Raw genomic sequence first — 21,756 nt, forward strand, 5'->3', positions numbered from 1 at the left:
TCCCAAGACTTTAACGTGTAAGAGAAACTTCAAAGACACATTGCCTCTTGCAAATGAGAGCGTGGCGATTGAACCTGGGATATGCACTGTAAATAGCTCCGTACCAGCTAAGGGGAAAGAAGAAAGAGATGTAACGTTGCTAGTGGACTCTTGAGTTCAACATGTTGAGTTACAGGAGAGGAGTAGCCAAGAAAGTAAATAGGATGCTGAGCGAGTGACAATCGGAGGATTTCACATTGTATCCTGGTAAGACTGCACCTTGAATACTGCATCCATTTCTGGTCACGAAGACATCGGCATTCAAAGTCTGGAGGGGATGCAGCAAGAAGCCACTATTCGAATCCTTACGAGCAGATGATTAAGTTATGGGAAAGACGGAAGTAAACTGGGTTCTGAAGCCTTGTTAGGGGGTGACTGAGGGAACCTGAGCAAAATACTAAGCAATACAGAAAAGTTAAATCTGGAACAGTAATTCGAAATAAGGAAACATGGCAAGGGACACAGGTTCAGACCAGGGAAAGGCAAATTTAGGACTGACACCAGGAAGCTGTTCTTCACACAGTCTTCAGTACATGGAATAGGCGCCTGGGTACGGCAGTGGAGGAAGAAACCTTGGGACTTTTTAAGAGCCACTACTGGATGAATGAGTTACGATGGGCTGAATGGCTTTACTCGTTGGTATTTATCTTGTGCTCTTGGTGGGCGGTGTAGCTTAGGACCAAATCACGTGGGGAAAAGATTATTTTGAAACCAGGAGCTTCTGAAAAAGGCAAAAACAAGCGAGCTGGAGATTTTTGGGGGATTAATATTTGACTGCTGATCGAACTTTAGTTGGCAGAGAAACAGAGACGAAACTGTAAATGATTCACTGAAGGGAAAGGGGGCTGCGGGGAATTCAACAGCACATATCAACTACAAACCCAGGCTGCTTCAAGACTCAAGCCACAAACTCGACAATAGAACTGAAATAGTGAACATACAGGTGCATTACAGCAGGACACTCAGGGTTCCACAAGATATTAATTCAGGCATCATTTCAGACCTGGCAAACAACGGAGCTAACGCAAGTATTAAATTATTCATAAAAAGATACTAAAGCAAATATAATCAGGACAGATGGGGTCCCGAGCCTAGCATGAAAATGAGATCATCTGTGACAACACACAGGCAAATCAGAAAGGTTTGGGACCTTCATTAAAAGGCGCAGTTTAAAAAAAATACATATATATCTGCAAGTATTGACTACGAAATAATGCATGAGTGTTTTGAGAATTTCTGGGAGATATGATGATATTATACGAATGTGTATTTTGTTTGGGGTGGGGTGAAGTTAGTTATTGTGGTGAAGGATGTCTCAGTTCACCCGAGATAGCCAGGACTGACAGCTTTACTAAGTGCATTACTCAGTCACTTTATTTAAGTACATGCCCTACGCCACAGTGAATGCTATCATCAGGCTCAATATAATCAGACCCCTCAAATTCTGCACCATATAGATACAAAAGGTATCAAGAGGTATGGGGAGAGAGCGGGAATATGGCTTTGAGATAGAGGATCAGCCATGATCATATTGAATGGCAGAGCAGGCTCAAAGGGCCGGATGGCCGTCTCTTGCTCCTATTTTCTATGTTACCTCAGGCCAATCTCTGCAGCCAACGCAACCAAATTCTGCAGCAAGAAAACTCAGACCCCAGCGGGTCTGTCCCCAAAACAGATACGGTCTGAAAACAGTTCCTAACTTGTTTGCATTTCTTTAGAAATATTATGCATTTTGAACTTGTTTAAAAGTAGTTTGCTGTGGTCAGCCTTTGAATTGCCACGTGCTGCTCAAAGTAATCAGCTGTCACTTGGGGACCAGCTGCCTCACCTGAATCTTCACCTTTTTTAAGTTTTCTTTGGGATGCGGGTGAAACTGGCAAGGCTGGCATTTATTGCCTAGCTCTAGTTGCCCTGAGGGCATTAAGAATCAACCATGTACTGTGGCACTAAAGTCACATGTAGGCCAGACCGAGTAAGGACAGCAGGTTCCCTTCCCTGAAGGACATTAGTGAACCCAGCTGGGTGTTTACAGCAATCTGGCTGCTTTCCTGGTGCCAGCCAAAAATTACCAGATTTATTGAACTCAATTTCATAACTATTAATGGCGAGCTCCTGAGCTAGTCCAGGATCACAGCCACTCGGTTACTGCAACCTAGCCAGGTGCGATGGCTGAATTGCTAAGTGGCAGCTGGGTGTTAATAGTAAACAATACCTGATATATCAATACAGAAAGTGCTGGAAATATGCAGCAGGTCTGTCAGCATCGGTAAAGAGGAAAGACAGGTTAACTTTTCTGTCAGATGTCCAGCATTATTTGTTCAGCTGTAGCAATCAGTGGTGACTTGAATCTGAACGGTGTGAGTTGTAATCCCCATCGATTTGCTACTCATCAAACCCCACGCATTTCTCCCCTTGCACATTTACCTGTTAAACTGGCCTAGTTTCTGCAAATCCAGCTTGTTAAGGAGTTGAGATCAATGGGGTTACACAATCCCCCATATATTTTGCACCTTGCTCAGTGGTACATAGAATTACATAGAATGTACAGTGCAGAAACAGGCCATTCGGCCCAACAGGTCCATGCTGGTAATGGTAACTACTAAAGTGTATCTCTAAGACCTTACACGTACTTGTATAAGTTAGAGTATGTCATACATGTATTTGTTACACTTTCTCATACAACTGAGGAAGGCCATTCAGAAAGACTGTACAATCTCTCCAGGCACAGCACGATCCCAACTGTATCCAGTTCCAAGCACTGATCATTCCTTGTGTGAAGAATTTCCTGATATCAGTACTAAATTGGCCTTTTGCTAGTTTGAACTTACGCCCACTTATCCTACTGTCACAGTTTACTTTGAAGCAGTGTATCACATTTACCTTTTCTATACCATTTACGGTCTTGTATACCTGGATGAGGTCACCTCTTTGTCACCATCTTTCAAAGTTAAAGAGCCCAAATTTCTTATCAGACTCTGTACTTCAAGTTAACCTTTCTCAATACTTTTCTGAAACTTTTGTATAACTCTCCTGATTTCTTTTCAACTTTCCAAAGTGTAATTAAGGTGAATGATGTTTGACCTTCAGCTACTTCAGTTAATTTTACTTCACACAATGTTTCCTACAACAGCGACTACACTTCAAAAGTATTTCAATGGTTGTAAAGCGCTTTGGGATGTCCTGAGGTCGTCAAAGGCACTATAGAAATGCAAGTTTGCTTCTTTCTTTTCCTTCTTTCACAAAGAACGATCAGCACTTGGAATGGAGTTCTGGATAGGCTACTGGAGGGAGAAACCCTGGGATCATTTAACAGACAAATTGGATACAGTGACGGGAGGGGCTATAGAGTCTTCCTGGATGGATTAGATTAGATGAGCCTTTCTCCTTTGGAACCCACTTGTATGATATAGTACAAGAGGTTCCCAAACTGTGGGGGTTATCGGGTGGGCTGGCTCACACCATCGATGAGAGGAAGTGCTCTGGGGATGTGCTGGGGGAGGAGGCGGAGTGGGTGGATGTTGGTGCTTTGCTCTTATCGTAGAGGAAAATACCGAGGGCAAAAAATATAATAGAAGAATGCAGCAATAGTGAGCAGAGTACGGGGAATGTCTGACTATGTTGTAGGGGTCCAGTGAGTATGATCTGTACAGTTGCTGCTATTTGCAATGTTTGTTTGATTGATGAGCGCTCGCAGTTCACACCCAGCACCACTGGAGGTAACTCAATCCTAGAGATCAAAGGTCAAGGAATAAGCCCACCAGTAGTAAAAAAAAACCCACCCAGTGACAGACTCTGAAATCAAACCCTGCACTCAGTATTTTATCATTCATTACCTCTCGTGTAAACCAAAGAACGCAAATGTTTGTTCTACCCATAAAGAAGTGTTCATAGAGTACGGATAATACTGTAACAGATAATACTGTAAGTATGCTAGATGTACTTTATACCATAAGCTGCACTGTCAATGCCGTTTGTGAATGATTGTCACAGAGAGCTAGGTTTGATCCTTACGTTGGCATCCCAGAATCAACAGTAACAAGGCTGAAATTGGGTTGTCAATGCAAGAAATTGTATTTCCAAGTTATTACAGGAGACATAACCACCTTTTATAAAAATATTATGACGACACTGGCAACAGCTTTATTCCCCGCATATAAAGTTTTTGAAGTGTGAAACGGAAGAGGACACAAATAACTTCCCAGAAATGCTAGGGAACCAAGGGACCAGTGAGAAGGAGGAATTAAAGGAAACTAGTATTAGTAAAACAATAGTGCTGGAGAAATTAATGGGACTGAAAGACGATAAATCCCCAGGGCCTGATAATTTGCATCCCAGAGTACTAAAAGAGGTAGCCATGGAAATAGTGGCTGCATTAGTTGTCATCTTCCAAAATTCTATAGATTATGGAACAGTTCCTGCAGATTGGAGAGTGGCAAATGTAACCCCCTATTTAAAAAAGGAGGGAGAGAGAAAACAGGGAACTACAGACCAGTTAGCCTAACATCAGTAGGATATTATAAAGGATATGATAACAGGACATTTAGAAAATATCAACGGGATTAGATAAAGTCAACATGGATTTATGAAAGGGAAATCATGTTTGACAAACCCACTGGAGTTTTTTGAGGATGTAACTGGTAGAATAGATAAGGGAGAACCAGTGGATGTGGTTTATTTGGATGTTCAGAAGGCCTTTGATAAAGTCCCACGTAAGAGGTTAGTGCGCAAAATTAAAGCACATGGGATTGGGGATAATATACTGGCATGGATTGAAAATTGGTTAACAGACAGGAAACAGAGAGTAGGAATAAATTAGTCTTTTTTGGGGTGGCAGGCGGTGACTAGTGGGGTACCGCAGGGATCAGTGCTTGGGCCCCAGCTATTCACAATGTATATGAATGATTTGGATGAGGGAGCCAAATGTAATATTTCCAAATTTGCTGACGACACAAAACTAGATGAGATCATGAGTTGTGAGGAGGATGCAAAGAGGCTTCAAGGCGATTTAGACAAGTTGAGTGAGTGGGCAAACACATGGCAGTTGTAGTATAATGTGGATAAATGTGAAGTTATCCACTTCAGAAGGAAAAACAGAAAGGCAGAGTATTATTTAAATGGTGATAGATTGGGGAATGTTGATGTACAAAGGGACCTGGGTGTCCTTGTACACCAGTCACTGAAAGCAAATATGCAGGTGCAGCAAGCAGTTAGGAAGGCAAATGGTATGTTGGCCTTCATTGCAAGAGGATTTGAGTATAGGAGCAAGGATGTCTTACTGCAGTTATACAGGGCCTTGGTGAGACCACACCTGGAGTATTGTGTGCAGTTTTGGTCTCCTTACCTAAGAAAGGATATACTTGACATAGAGGCAGTGCAGCGAAGGTTCACCAGACTGATTCCTGGGATGGCAGGACTGTCGTATGAGAAGAGATTGGGTCGGCTCGGCCTGTATTCACTTGAGTTTAGAAGAATGAGAGGGGATCTCATTGAAACATATAAAATTCTGACAGGGCTAGACAGACTGGATGCAGGGAGGATGTTTCCCCTGGCTGGGGGGTCCAGAACGAGGGGTCACAGTTTCAGGATGGGGTAGGACATTTAGGACTGAGATGAGGAGAAATTTCTTCACTCAGAGGGTGGTGAACCTGTGGAATTCTCTACCACAGAAGGCTGTGGAGGCCAAGTCACTGAATATATTTAAGAAGGAGCTAGATAGATTTCTAGACACAAAAGGCATCAAGGGTATGAGGAGAGAGCGGGAATATGGTATTGAGATAGAGGATCAGCCATGATCATACTGAATGGCCTACTCCTGCTCCTATTTTCTATGTTTCTATGAAAGGTGATTTCTTTTTTAGACAAACATAAGTGTTGTTTTTATTTGAGAAGCTGTTGGAGGCTATTTATTGTCCGTGTTTCCTCTCCCCACTGTCCCTTGATTCTGTCTGTTCCTCATCTCCATTCTAACTGGTCTGACAACCAAGTATGTGACATTTTACCCAGAGGGAGACAGCGAGAGAGAGAGAGAGAGACAGGGACAGGGACAGAGACAGAAAGAGACAGAGGGAGAGGGACAGACAATAAAATGGCCACAGTCCAAATATTTTTCTCACTACTTAGAGATGACACACAGAATAAATTTTACAAATACGACTTCATTAACTTAACGGATAGAAAGTTGTGAGGAGGAGCGAGGTGGGCACAAATTCCCGATATGTGCCCCCCCACCACCATTGGATGAGATGCCATACAGGGAGCATTCATTTGTAAAATTTACCCTGTTTCTTGTAGAGAGGGCACGTTTGGGACATGAATTTCAGCAGAGGGCTCAGTAAAGAGAGTGTGGGAACCTCTGATATATATGTGAACTTCACTTTGGGCAAGGAATCTATTGGTGTGGGTCTTGTTAAAAGATACAACTCAGCTACACAAACATGTCTTAGAATTATAACTATCAAGTTAAGATGTCTGTATAAAGCTTCTTGGACCTACACTTTCCCTGTGTCGAATATTATTGGAATGATATTATTACCAGTAATATGGTCTTAAGAACTTACAACTGTATGAACAGACTTGGCATCTTTTTTCGTAGTTCAATTGCTTGCGATTAGTTACTAGAATAGCTTCAGTATTGTCTTGTTCCCTCCCTATCTCTGTAACCTCCTCCAGCCCTACAACCGTCCAAGATCACAGCGTCTTAAAAGAGAGAGAGGCGGAGAGGTTTAGGGAGGGAAGTGCAGAGCTTAGGGCCTAGGCAACTGAAGGCACGGCCGTCAATGGTGGAGCAATTAAAATCGGGGATGCGCAAGAGGCCAGAATTGGAGGAGCACAGAGATCTCGGAGGGTTGGAGGAGGTTACAGAGATAGGGAGGGGCGAGGACCAGAACCAGATGGTACCAGATGACTGCTTGTCCCTACTGGACCATGACCCAGTATGGTCCAGAACCTTTAGGAGGAGAGCAGAAAGTTAATGGCACAGAATTGGTTTATGCCACTGAATGAGTGAGCACACAGAGAAAGAACATTGTTAAAGCCCTTGAACTCTTCTGAATGCTTCCTTTAGTTTTCAGGCTCTGTTGAAAGCATGAAATCCACGAGGATGGGTCAGCTCACAATCTGCTTCAGTAACAGGTGAGCTCATTTACATTACTCAGACAACACAAGCACTCCTCACAATATCTTTCCCTCTTTGCGATGTCTCATTCATCCTTTTAAGGTACTCTCCCACACCACTGTGCAAGAACAGAAGCGTTTTTAGGAGCAGGAAGGGAACGTTAGGTCCTGATGGTGCAATGGATTTATAGGGAGCAGTTGAGTCATACAGGCCAAGAGGGTTCAACTCAGGAGGCACAAGTCAGGAGTGTGATGGAATACTCTCCACTTGCCTGGATGATTGCAGCTCCAACAACACTTAAGAAGCTCGACACCATCCAGGACAAAGCAGCCCGCTTGCTTGGCACCCCAACCACCACCCTAAACATTTACTCCCTTCATCACCGGCACACCGTGGCTGCAGTGTGTACCATATAAGAGATGCACTGCAGCAACTCACCAAGGCTTCTTCGACAGCACCTCCCAAACGCGCAATCTCTTCCACCTAGGACAAGGGCAGCAGGCACATGGGAACAACACCACCTGCACGTTCCCCTCCAAGTCACGCACCATCCCGACTTGGAAATATATTGGCCGTTCCTTCATCATCGCTGGGTCAAAATCCTGGAACTCCCTACCTAACAGCACTGTGGGAGAACCTTCACCACACGGACTGCAGTGGTTCAAGAAGGCGGCTCACCACCACCTTCTCAAGGGACAACTAGGAAAGGGCAATAAATGCCGGCCTCGCCAGCGATGCCCACATCCCAAGAACGAATTTTAAAAAAACTCTTGGTGTTTGCTGAGCTGGCTGATTTCAGCCAGAAATATCAGTTGGGACGCTATAATTGACCATAGGCCCCTGGATTGGGACAGCCAATCACCCAGGGCTCCTGTTCTTGATCACCATCCAGTGACCACTGGGCAAAGGCAGGAGCTGGTTTATACCAGGTGGATGTAAAAAATCCCCTGGCACTATTGGAAGAAGAGCAGGGGGAATTCTCCTGGTGTCCTGGCTAATATGACTCTCCCAGCCAATACCACAAATAAACACATCAACTCATCGTTAAACTCATTGCTGTTTGTGGGACCTTGCTGTTACGCAAAGTGGCTGCTGTGTTTGCCTATATTACAACTGTGACTGCACTTCAAAAGTAACTTACTGTGAAGCGCTTTGGAGCATCCTGAGGATGTGAAAGGCGATATATAAATGCAAGTTTGTGCTTTTTTCACTCTTTTTTCCAGAGGCACATAAACATCTGGACAGCACCATGAAAGAACTCAGAGCCCTACAGAGACAGGGAGAAAGGGTTACGAATCCCAGAATCTGATCTCCAAAACATTAGTAAACATTTAAGAATACCATGAATATGGTATTCATACAACAGAATTTGGCTTTTTCAGTCACTGTAAAGCAGTCCTGATAATGATGCAATGTGTGTTACTTGGCATCACAATCCTGGAGTTATCAAAGACCCTCTGATTCAGGGTGGGAAATCCTTGACTGAAGATCCTTATCATTCCTACTTCTCCTGTAGGTTTGATTCCATTTTTACCTTTCTGGTTGGGCACTAGATCCCGCTGAGCCGCTCCGCCATTCCCCGCTTCATCCTGACTTTCTTCTTCGTTCCTCCAGGCAACGGTCCCTGTCGGCATCGCTGGTGCTCCTGGCCGTCTGTTACCTGGTCCTGCTCTACCCGTCTTACCAGAAACAACAGGATATCTGGAGATATTACACAATGTCGCAGGATTGCATTGCGGTACGTTTCAGACTATGATTCGGGAGGGGGTGGGGGCGAGGGCACGGGTGAAAATGTGGGTGAGGGTGAGGGTAAAGGTGAGGGTGAGGATGAGGGTGAAGGTGAGGGCACGGGCGAGGGTGAAAGCGAGGGTGAGGGTGAAGGAGAGGATGAAGGTGAGGATGAAGGTGAAGGAGAGGGTGAAAGTGAGGATGAGGGTGAAGGAGAGGATGAAGGTGAGGATGAGGGTGAAGGAGAGGGTGAAAGTGAGGATGAGGGTGAAGGAGAGGATGAAGGTGAGGGTGAGGGTGAAGGAGAGGGTGAAAGTGAGGATGAGGGTGAAGGAGAGGATGAAGGTGAGGATGAGGGTGAAGGAGAGGATGAAGGTGAGGATGAGGGTGAAGGAGAGGGTGAAGGAGAGGGTGAAAGTGAAGGTGAGGGTGAAGGAGAGGATGAGGGTAAAGGAGAGGATGAAGGTGAGGATGAGGGTGAAGGAGAGGATGAAGGTGAGGATGAGGGTGAAGGAGAGGATGAAGGTGAGGATGAGGGTGAAGGAGAGGCTGAGGGAGGAGGAGAGGATGAGGGTGAAGGAGAGGGAGAAGGAGAGGATGAGGGTGAAGGAGAGAATGAAGGTGAGGGTGAGGGTGAAGGAGAGGATGAGGATGAGGGTAAGGGTGAAGGAGAGGGTGAGGGTGAAGGAGAGGATGAGGGTGAAGGAGAGGATGAAGGTGAGGATGAGGGTGAAAGAGAGGGTGAAAGTGAGGGTGAAGGAGAGGCTGAGGGAGGAGGAGGGGATGAGGGTGAAGGAGAGGATGAGGGTGAAGGTGAGGGTGAGGGTGAAGGAGAGGATGAGGATGAGGGTGAGGGTGAGGGTGAGGGTGAAGGTGAGGGTGAGGGTGATGGAGAGGATGAGGTTGAGGGTGAAGGTGAGAGTGATGGAGAGGGTGAGGGTAAGGATGACGGTGATGATGAGTTGAGGGTGAGGGTGAGGGTTCCAGCAAGGGGGAGGGCAGGGCACTGAGGGAGAGGATTAGGCAAATCTGTAGCTGGCGTGACAGTTTGAGTCTGGAACTGGCTGCGATTTGGAGGGCCTGTAATTCCAAGCCTCGTCGATCTGCTGCTGTGAGCAGAATGGGACTTCCACCCGTTTAATCAGCCTAACAGCAAACCCTGTCCAATATCCCGGGGTCAGCAAATTCTCATATCGCTGGGCAGGACGAAGGTGTGAGTCCTGTCCAGCAATTGCCTACTTCGGCCAGAAGACCCCAAAAAAATTGTAAGGCAGTGGGGGGTCATCAAAGGTCAGAAATGATTTCGGATGGGGAATGGAGCACAGGAACAGGAGGAGACCATTCAGCCCCTCGAGCCTGTCTTGCCATTCAATGAGACGATGGCTGATCTGTATGGTGGCATTCTATGAGGCAGCACAGGCTCATACTCTTGAGGAGACCCTAACAGGAAGGAAAAAGTGGGAAGCGAGAAAGGTGCTGCTGAGGGACAGTAAGAGCCAACGTCCAGTGGCAGAACCCTCAACATCTGGCACTATCAGCAGAAGGATCTTTCAACAAATGGTTTATTGTATTCAGCAGAAATTGGCCCACTCTGTCATGAACCCTATCACTTGCCCTCACAAGTGCAGATAGGCTAACTGGGCTTATACAGATAGTCTGGAAGAGGAACTAATACATGGTGTTTCTCACCTCACTAGAGGATGAGATATCCAGAAACTTGAGCACATGATCCAGGCCGACAGTCCCAGTCTGAGGGACTGCTGCACTGTCAGAGGTGCTGTCTTTCGGATGAGATGTTAAACCAAAATGCCGTCTGCCCTCTCAGGTAAAAGATCCCATGGCACTATTTTGAAGAAGAGCAGGGGAGTTCTCCCTGGTGTTCTGGCCAATATTTATCCCTCAACCAACATCATTAAAAAACAGATGATCTGGTCATTGTTATGTTGCTGTTTGTGGGATCTTGCTGTGTGCAAATTGGCTCCCTGCGTTTCCTACACTACAACAGTGACTACACTTTAAAAAGTACTTACTTGGCTGTAAAGCGCTTTGGGACGGCCTGAGTTCGTGGAAGGCACTGTATAAATGCAAGTCTTTCTTTTATTGGAGATGGAACATGATGCACCCGAATGGAGGCTTAAGGGATGTCAGACCCTGGCTGTTGATCATTCAGACAGTGATCTCAGGGGTCCTTCCATGAAAAGACAAACGCTTACAGAGCATCAGAACCATATGAAGGCTCTGCAAAGATAGTCCAAAGCTATGCGGCAGATGGCAGGGATGGCGGCAGAGTCCAATGCCATCCTTTGCAGTGCTATTAGTGAGGGTCTTTCTACAATGCAGGGCATTCAGGAGCAAGTGCCAGCTCCAGGAACATCTGCACAGGTCCTACGGAACACAGAGGCCTCCTGACACATAAATCTATGGATATACTAAAGAATGATCTTCATAGTATCATAGTAGGTGCAGCACAGGAGGAGACCATTCGGCCCATTGTGCCTGTGCCAGCTCTTCAAAAGATTCTATCCAATTAGTCCCATTCCCCTGCTCTTTCCCCATAGCCCTGTAAACTTTTTCCCTTTAAGTATTTATCCAATTCTCTTTTGAAAGTTACTATTGAATCTGCTTCCACCGCCCTTTCAGGCAGCGCATTCCAGATCATAACAAATCGCTGCGTAAAAAAATGTTTCCTCATGTCGCCTCTGGCTCTTTTGCCAATTACCTTAAATCTGTGTCCTCTGGTTACCGACCCTTCTGCCACTGGAAACAGTTTCTCCTTATTTACTCTATTAAAACCATATCTGTAGGAAGATCTGGATGTCCTGCTCTGCTGCCTCATGAGCCTGGCTTCCTCACTTGCCTGTTCCTCCTCCTCCAACACATAAATGATAACGATGGGAATCCCCACATTTTGCAGCCTGCATTTTAGGGAAATTCCGCAAACAAGAAACAGTCTGGAGGAAGATTTCCCAATGAAGCTGGGAGCCTCCAAAAAAAAGAAATTCTGACTGAAGACCAATCCCAGGGTAAAGCTTGATGCAAAGGGCCAAATCACCTTTACCATCCCAGCATCAGCCTTGCTCAGCTGCTGGTCTAAGTTGCAAGGAAGTTATGCTAAACCTTTATACCTACTATGGTACTATGAAGATCATTCTTTAGTATATCCATGGATTTATGTGTCAGGAGGCCTCTGTGTTCCATAGGACCTGTGCAGATGTTCCTGGAGCTGGCACTTGCTCCTGAATGCCCTGCATTGTAGAAAGACCCTCACTAATAGCACTGCAAAGGATGGCATTGGACTCTGCCGCCATCCCTGCCATCTAGTTAGGCCTCAGCTAGAGTATTGTGTTCAATTCTGGGCACCACACTTTAGGAGAACCTTAGAGAGGGTGCAGAAGAGATTTACTAGAATGGTTCCAAGTGTGAGGGACTTCAGTTGTGTGGCGAGGCTGGAGAAGCTGGGATTGTTCTCCTTAGAGCAGAGAAGATTAAGGGAAGATTTGATAGAGGTGTTCAAAATCATGAACAGTTTCGACAGAGTAAATAAGGAGAAACTGTTTCCAGTGGTAGAAGGGTCGGTAACCAGAGGACCCAGATTTAAGGTGATCGGCAAAAGAGACAGAGGCGACATGAGGAAACATTTTTTTTATGCAGTGAGTTGTTATGATCTGGAATGCGCTGCCTGAAAGGGCGGTGGAAGAGATTCAATGGTAACTTTCAAAAGGGAATTGGATAAATACTTAAAGGGAAAAAATTTACAGGGCTGTGGTGAAAGAGCAGGAGAGTGGGACTAATTGGATAGCTCTTTCAAAGAGCCAGCACAGGCACGATGGGCTGAATGGCCTCCTCCTGTGCTGCATCATACAGGATATCATAGTACCCCTTTAACGTCTAACCATAGCTTAGATGGGTGGATCGTAGGGAGGAAATGTCAATAATTTAGGACTGATGATGTCATCCTGGTCTAAACCCATCTTTTGCATGAGATATTGGACCCTCAAATCCACTTACCCATAGAATGTCAGCACTGCGACCTTAACCGAAATATCCTCTTGTCTTTCTTTAGAGACTCCACAATCAAAGCCAGAAGATAGTTTCCAGTCCTTGCGAACCAAACTCCAGCCAATCAAAACTCTCTGCGCTGTATCCAGGGAAACAGCTCAACAGGATTCCTGTGTTTGTGCAGAATGGCAAGATCCCACACCCAGGCGCAGCATTTTATGAACCACCTTTCGGGTTCAAAGGTTGCGAGGAGCAACTTCAGGAAATCATGGAGCTGTTGCCACAAGCAGGGCTTCCAAAGAACTTGGCGCCAGCCAGCTGCAAGAGGTGCATTGTGGTGGGGAATGGTGGCATTCTCCGAGGGACCAGGCTTGGGGCCTACATTGACCAACATAACATCGTTATCAGGTGAAAAATTGCAGTATGTAAGGTACAGCCCAAATGTACAGGTTGAGTCCAAATACCCAAACATTATTTACAACAAACTGATTTTGTTTCTCGTTCCAAACATTTCCTTCCCCTTCAATAACTCTTAACTCCAGAAAGCCCAGGTCTGTCCATAACTTGAATCCTGTTCTTACATCTGGGGAGGTTCTTTTTTGCACTGCTGCACAATATACAAGAAAATATTTGTTATCTGACAGGTGGTCCTCAAGCTTACAACCTCTCTCCATTACAAACTTCCTTGTCTCTCCTCGCTCTCTATCAATACTACAATGGCTAGTGCTGTAACCAAGACTCAATGACCTAGAAATTCGGCTGCACCCAATTTAGGGTGCTTGAGGGGAGGGGGCACAAGGATCGGTCCCTGTGCCTGAATGATGAGGCCCGAGGTGCCCCTGATATTGGGCCTCGGGCCTGATTATCACTGGGCTGGCGAGCTGTGGAAAGTAACAAGCAGCCTGCCAGCAAAGCGGGATTGAAGATCGGACCACTGAGATGCCAGCAGCGACCCTAGGGTGAGGAACAGGGAGGGGACCACGGACAAGTCGGGAAGGGGGTGATGGGGTCGGGAGGTAGCCGCGCCCCCCCCCACCACTTCGGTGATCGCAATGGGGGGAGTGATCTTTGAATGAGGGATCAGGAGGAGTGGAGTGGAAAGGGTGGCCTGTGTTCTTTCAATGTGCTCCCCCTAGCTCCACATTCAGGTAAGTATATTTTAAAAACTCACCTTGCTGGTTGCGGTCTCTGTAAGGATCGCCTGTTAGGCTGCGTTTAGGCCTGATTTTCCTGAGTGCAGCCTGTGCTCGGGGTCTGAGACAGGCATTAAGCCTCTTATTTGCACATGCCAAGAGCCAATGCCTGTATCAAGCCTGGGTGCTGCACACCGATTTTTTTTGGCCTTTACCAATATGGCGGGTGGCGCACTTCCAGCTCGTAATTTATTTATTTTTATTCGTTCACGGGATGTGGGCGTCGCTGGCGAGGCCAGCATTTATTGCCCATCCCTAATTGCCCTTGAGAAGGTGGTGGTGAGCCGCCTTCTTGAACCGCTGCAGTCCGTGTGGTGAAGGTTCTCCCACAGTGCTGTTAGGAAGGGAGTTCCAGGAAGGGAGTAATGAACGTGCGCTTCCTGCCCGCCATATTGGAGGCTTAGGAGGCCGTTTAGAGCCTGCAAAACAGGCGCTGCACGGCCTGATTTCTAGGCCAACACATCCATCTCCTACTCTAACCCACTCTTTTCCAGGACCTCAAAACTCTGAATCTCTTCCCTTCCTCTTAAAATCTCCAGTTGTGATGTTTAGCTGCCAACCTGAGCTGTCCCTGCTCTGGTAATCCTCGGGGAAATGTGGTCTAACTAGGTCTTGAAGTTTATTAGAGATTAATTATTGTTGTTGCTGGAAGTTTCTCTAGATTGGCAGCTGCTCGGCTGCTCTCCTTGGGGAGTTTATCTCAAGGTCAGAAAAATCAGCAGGAAAACACGGGCTAACTTTTTCTTTTGCATACTTTCTATTTCGATTGTTTGGTTGTGATTCGTTGGTGGCACAAAAACAATTCAAGTGAAACATTTAATCATGTTTTTGGAAATATGTAATTTTTTGAATTTTTTATTTTGTTTCAAACCTTATTTTGGACATTAGAAATTTCAGTTACTGAGAAATAATGGTGGAGAGACTTTTTTTTCAAAAAGAATTTTGAGTGATTTGATTGGTTCATCAACAAACCACGACCACAAAAGTTTGTATATGGTTTCCCCATTATAAAATGTTGACATAGGGTTTTCCCATTGTGAGATGTTGATATACGGTTTTCCATTTTATGTGTGACGTAGGAAGTAAGGTGGATGTATACAGTAAGTACGCACATATGAAAGATTTTTAGTAATGTATAGATATAGATTTACATATATATTTGGAAACACACACATGCACATATTTAGTGGATAGAGGGATTTTGTTTCTTTGGATTGATCTCTCTCAACTCCATCAGGATGAACAACGGGCCTGTGACAGGTCACGAGGTTGACGTGGGCTGGAAGACCACTTTACGGATTACATACCCAGAAGCTGCTCCCAAGTCTCCCCGGGAGTATGATCCAGACTCATTGTTTGTGGTGGTAATGTACAAAAACACAGACTTTGCTTGGTTAAAAGCAATGGTCAGAAACGAGCCAATGGTGAGTAAGCATTTCTTTTCCTTTCAAAAAATTATATTTTTAAAAAATCTTGCATTACTGCTGCCATTTCTGAAGGGCTCTGTTGCAGTCCTTGACAGAATGCAATGAAAAGTTTGTTGAATGAGGCCTCTTCCCACTTCTAGCTTCCAATCTCTAACTCTCTTCTGCAACCATTCTTGTTTCCCTCTAGTTTATAGATATTACTACAGTTATTCCTCTGTACTTTCCTTTCTTTCCAAGGTGTAAACATACCATCCCACCTGCTCTCCCTTCTCCTTGTGTCCTCAGTGCAAGACTCATCGCATAGTCTCCCGCTCTAAAGCAATCTCTCCCAGGACCTCAAAACTGTGCAGTTCTTGGCCTTCCCTGATTTTCCCTTCCTCCTACAACATACATGGTTTTATAACCCAAGCTTGGCACTACCTAGCCACTGCTTCTCGCTTTACCCGATTGTCTCTCCTATTCTTTTCAACCCAGGCTGGATGGACCAGTCCAGTCCTGTCCTGCACCGTCATATGTTAACCCTTGTTGGTGTCCTACACCAAAGGCCTAACCCCTTACCTAGGGTTCTTAATGAAATAAAACACCTTTGTTGATCTCAAGCCAACTCTTGTTCCATCGTCCAAGTCAAACTTGGAAGGAGCTTCTGAGTGGAAGGAACACTATTGTTCTGTCGTATTGTGGCTCACACTGATAAATCGCTTTACGTTACATCCTACAGAGTTTTCAGGCAAACATGGTACACCTCAGCAGCTACATTGAGGTGTATGTGTGATTTAGTAAATGCAGAAACGGCCAAGAGCCATTTTAAACAGTTCTGCCGCATCCTTTGGGAAGGTTTTCAGTCCCAGTTTTTGTGTGAATTGAGATTATTGTGAAATAAGTTGTGTACAATTTTAGTACAGGTGCTCAGCTTACAGCATGCAGGTGTTGTCACGAGGCATACATGAGCCACACAGTACCAGGTGGGGATAAATTGTTCCCTTTTATCCGGTGTATACTGTACGTATACAGAGTTGGCACACTGAAATACACAGCACTAGATAGCTGAAAATTATTCCCATTTGCCCAGTGCTTATATGCAGTATGCATACAGGAGGCCGACCAGGAGAACATTGGAATAGTTGGGCCTGGAGGTAACAAAAGAATGGGTGAGGATTTGAGCAGCAGATGGGCTGATGCACTATTTACAGGACTGGATTGAGACGCATTCAAGCCATATTGTATCAGACGGGAGTGAATTGCTCCCGTTTACCAGTGTAATGTGCTAATTTTACAGGAAAACTTTACAATCTTCAGAAATTTAATTTCAGGCTTCTTTTTCTATAGAATCTTTGGCAGAAGATGTGGTTTTGGCAATCTGTGGTTGAGTCTATCCCTTTAGAACCACAAAACTATCGCATATTAAACTTGGATATAATAAGGGAAACAGCACTGAACTTCTTGGGCTTCCCAGAGCCACGCCACAAGCTGTGGAGGTGGAAGCAGGTATGACCTTTAAATTCCATATAGTTGCTGCTGAAGTTCCACACACCCAAATAATATAACTACTATTATAGAATCATACAGCACAGAAGGAGGCCATTCAGCCCATCACACTGTGCCGGCTCTTTGAAAGAGCTATCCAGTTAGTCCCATTCCCCAGCTCTTTCTCCATAGCCCTGCCAAATTTTCCTTTTCAAGTATTTATCCAACTCTCTTTTGAAAGTTACTATTGAATCTGCTTCCACCGCCCTTTCAGGCCGTGCGTTCCAGATTGTAACAACTCACTGCGCAAGAAGAATTTCTCCTCATCTCCCCCTTTATGTTTTATGTATTTTTTTTCAGGTGCTTCCAACATTGGGAGTGACTTCGATCATCACTGCCTTGCACCTGTGCGATGAGGTCAACCTGGCTGGTTTTGGCTATGACATGACCCGCCCTGACCTTCCTTTGCACTATTATGAAACTGTCCGCATGTATGCGATGAATGCTCAAGCTGTGCACAATGTGAATAGAGAAAAACTCTTCCTGGCTTCTTTGGTGAAAGGGAAAGTTGTCAATGACCTTACAGGTGGGGTCAGCTGGTAAAAGGACATTGGGAACGCATAACCTGGAATACAACTTAAAAAAGAGGGAAAAAATTGAAAATTTCAATAACGTGTTCACCACGTGATGTGTCAAACATGTTCAAGTGTAGAGAAACCACACAGTCAACAAATCTGTTCTTCCTGCAGTATTTCTCAAATGTACTGTAGATTTAAGGAGAAAATAGCTAACACAGGCAGCATGGGTGGTTGAATTAACCAGAGTTAGCACACTGCACAGTCACATAGCCGAACCAATACAGCTAGGAGGCACAGTTAGAAAAGGAAAGACAAGATTAATAAGAAAGCAGAAACAGAAGCAAGTAAGCCAGTCGATAGTTAGCCACAATGCAAACTGAAATCAAGAATGAACAATAGATCAGATATATGATTGTGATGCCTATGGTTTTGATACTATAACATAATTAAAAGATCAGCTAGTTTAAGGATAATGGGAAGACACTGAGGAAATAGAATGAGCTATATTGGGCAGTGCAAGGAATGAGATCTTGAGTAGCAGATAAGAATGGAGCCCAGGTGCAGCTTTAGTTTCGCGCTGAAACAATTATAAAGACAAGTGTCAGGTGACATGGGCTGTTAACTGGTGGGTATAAAAGTTGACGCATTCTTAGTGGTCTGTGGGTTGCTTGGGTTGAAGCTCAGGGCATCCTGGGTTCCTCCAATAGGTTGTCTGCTTGTAAGTATATAGATGAATATCTGTTGCTTGTTTACTGTGATTGATTATACTCATATTTCTTAATAAAGTATTAAAGTTGCTGAAACTAGACTCTCGCACCTATTAATTGGTAAGATTTCGGCAGAGGCCAGATCTTACATTTTACCTGAACTTTTTGCTACAAATGCTGCTTTACTGGAAGACGTGATGTAGTTTTACACGTCCATTCCAGTGATTAACACAGCCAGTATTTGGAAAGGATGAGATCTAGAGCATGACCGAGGAAGATTATGCAATTAACAGCACAAAAAATATATTTAAGCTGTCTTAAACAAAAACATGTCCTTGTGTATGTTTCAATTCAAGGAGAACCCATTTCAACAGCAGTCCGGTGATTGGCCTACTAGTTGTATTGTAATAATAGATAGCTCATAATTAGACGTAGTTCCTCAATGAATCAAGTAAGCACACTATTGTGATATATACACTTAAAGGTATTTTTACACCAGTCTATAAACATTACCTTAATTGGCAATGTTGCACAGAAATCCAAAAGAAAAGGAGAGAAGATACTTAAGTGGGATATTAGACTGAATTGCCACATATTTATGAATGTTATTCCTTTAGTATAGGTGAGTCCCAGTTTTCATGAATTACTCTGCTTTACAGTTGCTGGATGGAAGCAGACCTTTTGTGTAGATCTTCCCCTAACATGTGAAATTTTATAGGTCCATTTCAGCATCCGGATTGGGTACTCCCGGTCCGTGTCATCAAATGGCCATTTGCCCAGAATATTTATACTGTACTGTAATGTGGTCACATTTAGAAGTAGGGATTTCAAGGCATCTCAGGACAACTGTAAGGAGACGGAAAAGGCAGTGGAAAGGCAGCATGCCAATAAATGTTTTAGCTTACCTTCAGGCCGGTGACGAGGGAAGCGGCCTGATACTCGTGCAGGCAAAATGGGCGAGCCACGTGTGGAGGCACAACAGACGCTGGCACCCTGTCCGAATTAAACCAATTAGGCCCAATTTCGGGCCTCACGCTCTGTGCACCCGAAAACAGGCCATAACCAATTTCTACCCCCATGTTTAACGACTGCAGCTCTCTGAGTTAGTGGCAAATCAATCAACTGGATCTATTAGCTGGAGATTAGTGACTAATGGAGCTCTGGAGAATGCCTCCGTGTCCCCTGCTGCTCAAACTTCATATACAGTATTGAAGCAAGGTACTTCTTGTACAGTGTGAGGATTTGCTGATGACGTCAAGATGTATATCCACCGTTCAGAGTCAAGAAAAGATAATTGTAAACAATTTTACAACACCAAGTTATAGTCCAGCAATTTTATTTTAAATTCACAAGCTTTCGGAGGCTACCTCCTTCCTCAGGTGAACGATGTGGAAATGAAGTCCTCGAAATGAAGTCGCATTTCGAGGACTTCATTTCCACATCGTTCACCTGAGGAAGGAGGTAGCCTCCGAAAGCTTGTGAATTTAAAATAAAATTGCTGGACTATAACTTGGTGTTGTAAAATTGTTTACAATTGTCAACCCCAGTCCATCACCGGCATCTCCACATCAAGAAAAGATAGGTAGCTTTCAGCCAAGTTTAGTGATTTGCTTGGGAATTTCGTATTAAGTTTAATTTTGGCATATAGTCTGGCTTGAAAAGTAACACGGTCACCAAAAAGAAGCTGGGCCAAATTTTTTGTGAGATTGCTTGATTTGCTGCTGCTGCTTATTTTCTCATTGATACTTCACCTCCTTTTTGATTTATTCATATTTAATCATTCGGTTGCCAACTTAATTGAGAAGTAGCTTTTGAGACAATAGTGATTTGTCATACGTGATGCTTTGGAGGAGTAATGCCGTTGAAATGTGCGGCAGGACAACCACAAGACTTATAATTATTTATAGATTGCGTCATTTTTCCTCTTCATTTATTGGAGATGGTCAAGGTTGCTACAAGATTAGGATCTTGCCCAAACACCACCCAGACTGCAATGGTTCAGAGAGCAAGCCCACCACCACCTTATCAGGACAACGAGGGATGGGCAATAAATGCCGGCCTCGCCAGCATCACCCACATCAAGAAAAAATATAAGAAAAACCTGCTCCAGTTCAGTGGCATCGGTTGCTCCTGTTAGCAAATCCCACACCTATGTGCTAGAGTTGAGTCACGCTGCCTAATGTCTATTTGAATGTAGCTTAACCCAGGGAATGTAACAAGACATATCCCTTGACACATGAACTGGACATCGTGTCTTTCAGTCATGCCCTCAAATATGCTTCTTCGATCTTTTCAAAGGCAGGACGAGAGAACACTTGGTCAGACGAGGCCCAGGATATGAAAGAAAGCTTTTGATAAGGTCCCACACAAGAGGTTAGTGTGCAAAATTAAAGCACATGGGATTGGGGGGAATATACTGGCATGGATTAAGAATTGGATGACAGACAGGAAACAGAGAGAGTAGAAATAAACGGGTCTTTTTCCGGGTGGCAGGCAGTGACTAATGGGATACCGCAGGGATCAGTGCTTGGGCCCCAGCTATTCACAATGTATATCAATGATTTGGATGAGGGATCTAAATGTAACATTTCCAAGTTTGCAGACAACACAAAGCTGGGGTGGAATGTGAGCTGTGAGGAGGATGCAAAGAGGCTCCAATGTGATTTAGACAAGTTGGGTGAATGAGCAAGAACATGGCAGATGCAGTATAACGTGGTTAAATGTGAGGTTATCCACTTTGGTTGTAAAAACAGAAAGACAGATTATTATCTGAATGGTGATAGTTTGGGAAATGGGGAGCTGCAACGAGACTTGGGTGTCCTTGTACACCAGTCGCTGAAAGCGAGCATTCAGGTGCAGCAAGCAGTTAGGAAGACGAATGGTATGTTGGCCTTCATTGCAAGAGGATTTGAGTACAGGAACAGGGATGTCTTATTGCAGTTATACAGGGCCTTGGTGAGACCACATCTGGAGTATGGTGTGCAGTTTTGGTCTCCTTATCTGAGGAAGGATGTCCTTGCCATGGAGGGAGTGCAACGAAGGTTTACCAGACTGATTCCTGGGATGGCAGGACTGACGTATGTGGAGAGATTGGGTCGACTAGGCCTATATTCACTAGAGTTTAGAAGAATGAAAGGTGATCTCATTGAAACATATATAATTCTAACAGGACTAGACAGACTAGATGCAGGGAGGATGTTCCCGATGGCTGGGGAGTCCAGAACCAGGGGTCACAGTCTCAGGATACGGGGTATGCCATTTAGAACAGAGATGAGGAGAAATTTCTTCACTCAGAGGGTGGTGAACCTGTGGAATTCTCTACCACAGAAGGCAGTGGAAGCCAAGTCATTAGATGTATTCAAGAAGGAGATAGATATATTTCTTAATGCTAAAGGAATCAAGGGATATGGGGAAAAAGCAGGAATGATCATTTTGAATGGCGGAGCAGGCCCGAAGGGCCAAATGGCCTACTCTTGCTCCTATTTTCTATGTTTCTAAGATTGATTT

General features: G+C 44.6%; 1 protein-coding gene across 1 annotated transcript; it reads left to right on the plus strand.

Annotated features, from left to right (window-relative positions):
• LOC137340270 (lactosylceramide alpha-2,3-sialyltransferase-like) lies at positions 1-18,336 on the plus strand. The gene is made up of 7 exons (XM_068002689.1): positions 1-246; positions 7,103-7,170; positions 8,768-8,891; positions 12,945-13,288; positions 15,311-15,497; positions 16,827-16,985; positions 17,325-18,336. Exons 2-7 carry the CDS (start codon positions 7,124-7,126, stop codon positions 17,565-17,567), a joined length of 1,104 nt encoding a protein of 367 aa, XP_067858790.1. The 5' UTR covers positions 1-246; positions 7,103-7,123; the 3' UTR covers positions 17,568-18,336.
• The last annotated feature ends 3,420 nt before the right edge of the window (positions 18,337-21,756 follow it).

The sequence above is a fragment of the Heptranchias perlo genome, chromosome 21 (assembly GCF_035084215.1).
Source record: "Heptranchias perlo isolate sHepPer1 chromosome 21, sHepPer1.hap1, whole genome shotgun sequence".
NCBI lineage: Eukaryota > Metazoa > Chordata > Chondrichthyes > Hexanchiformes > Hexanchidae > Heptranchias > Heptranchias perlo.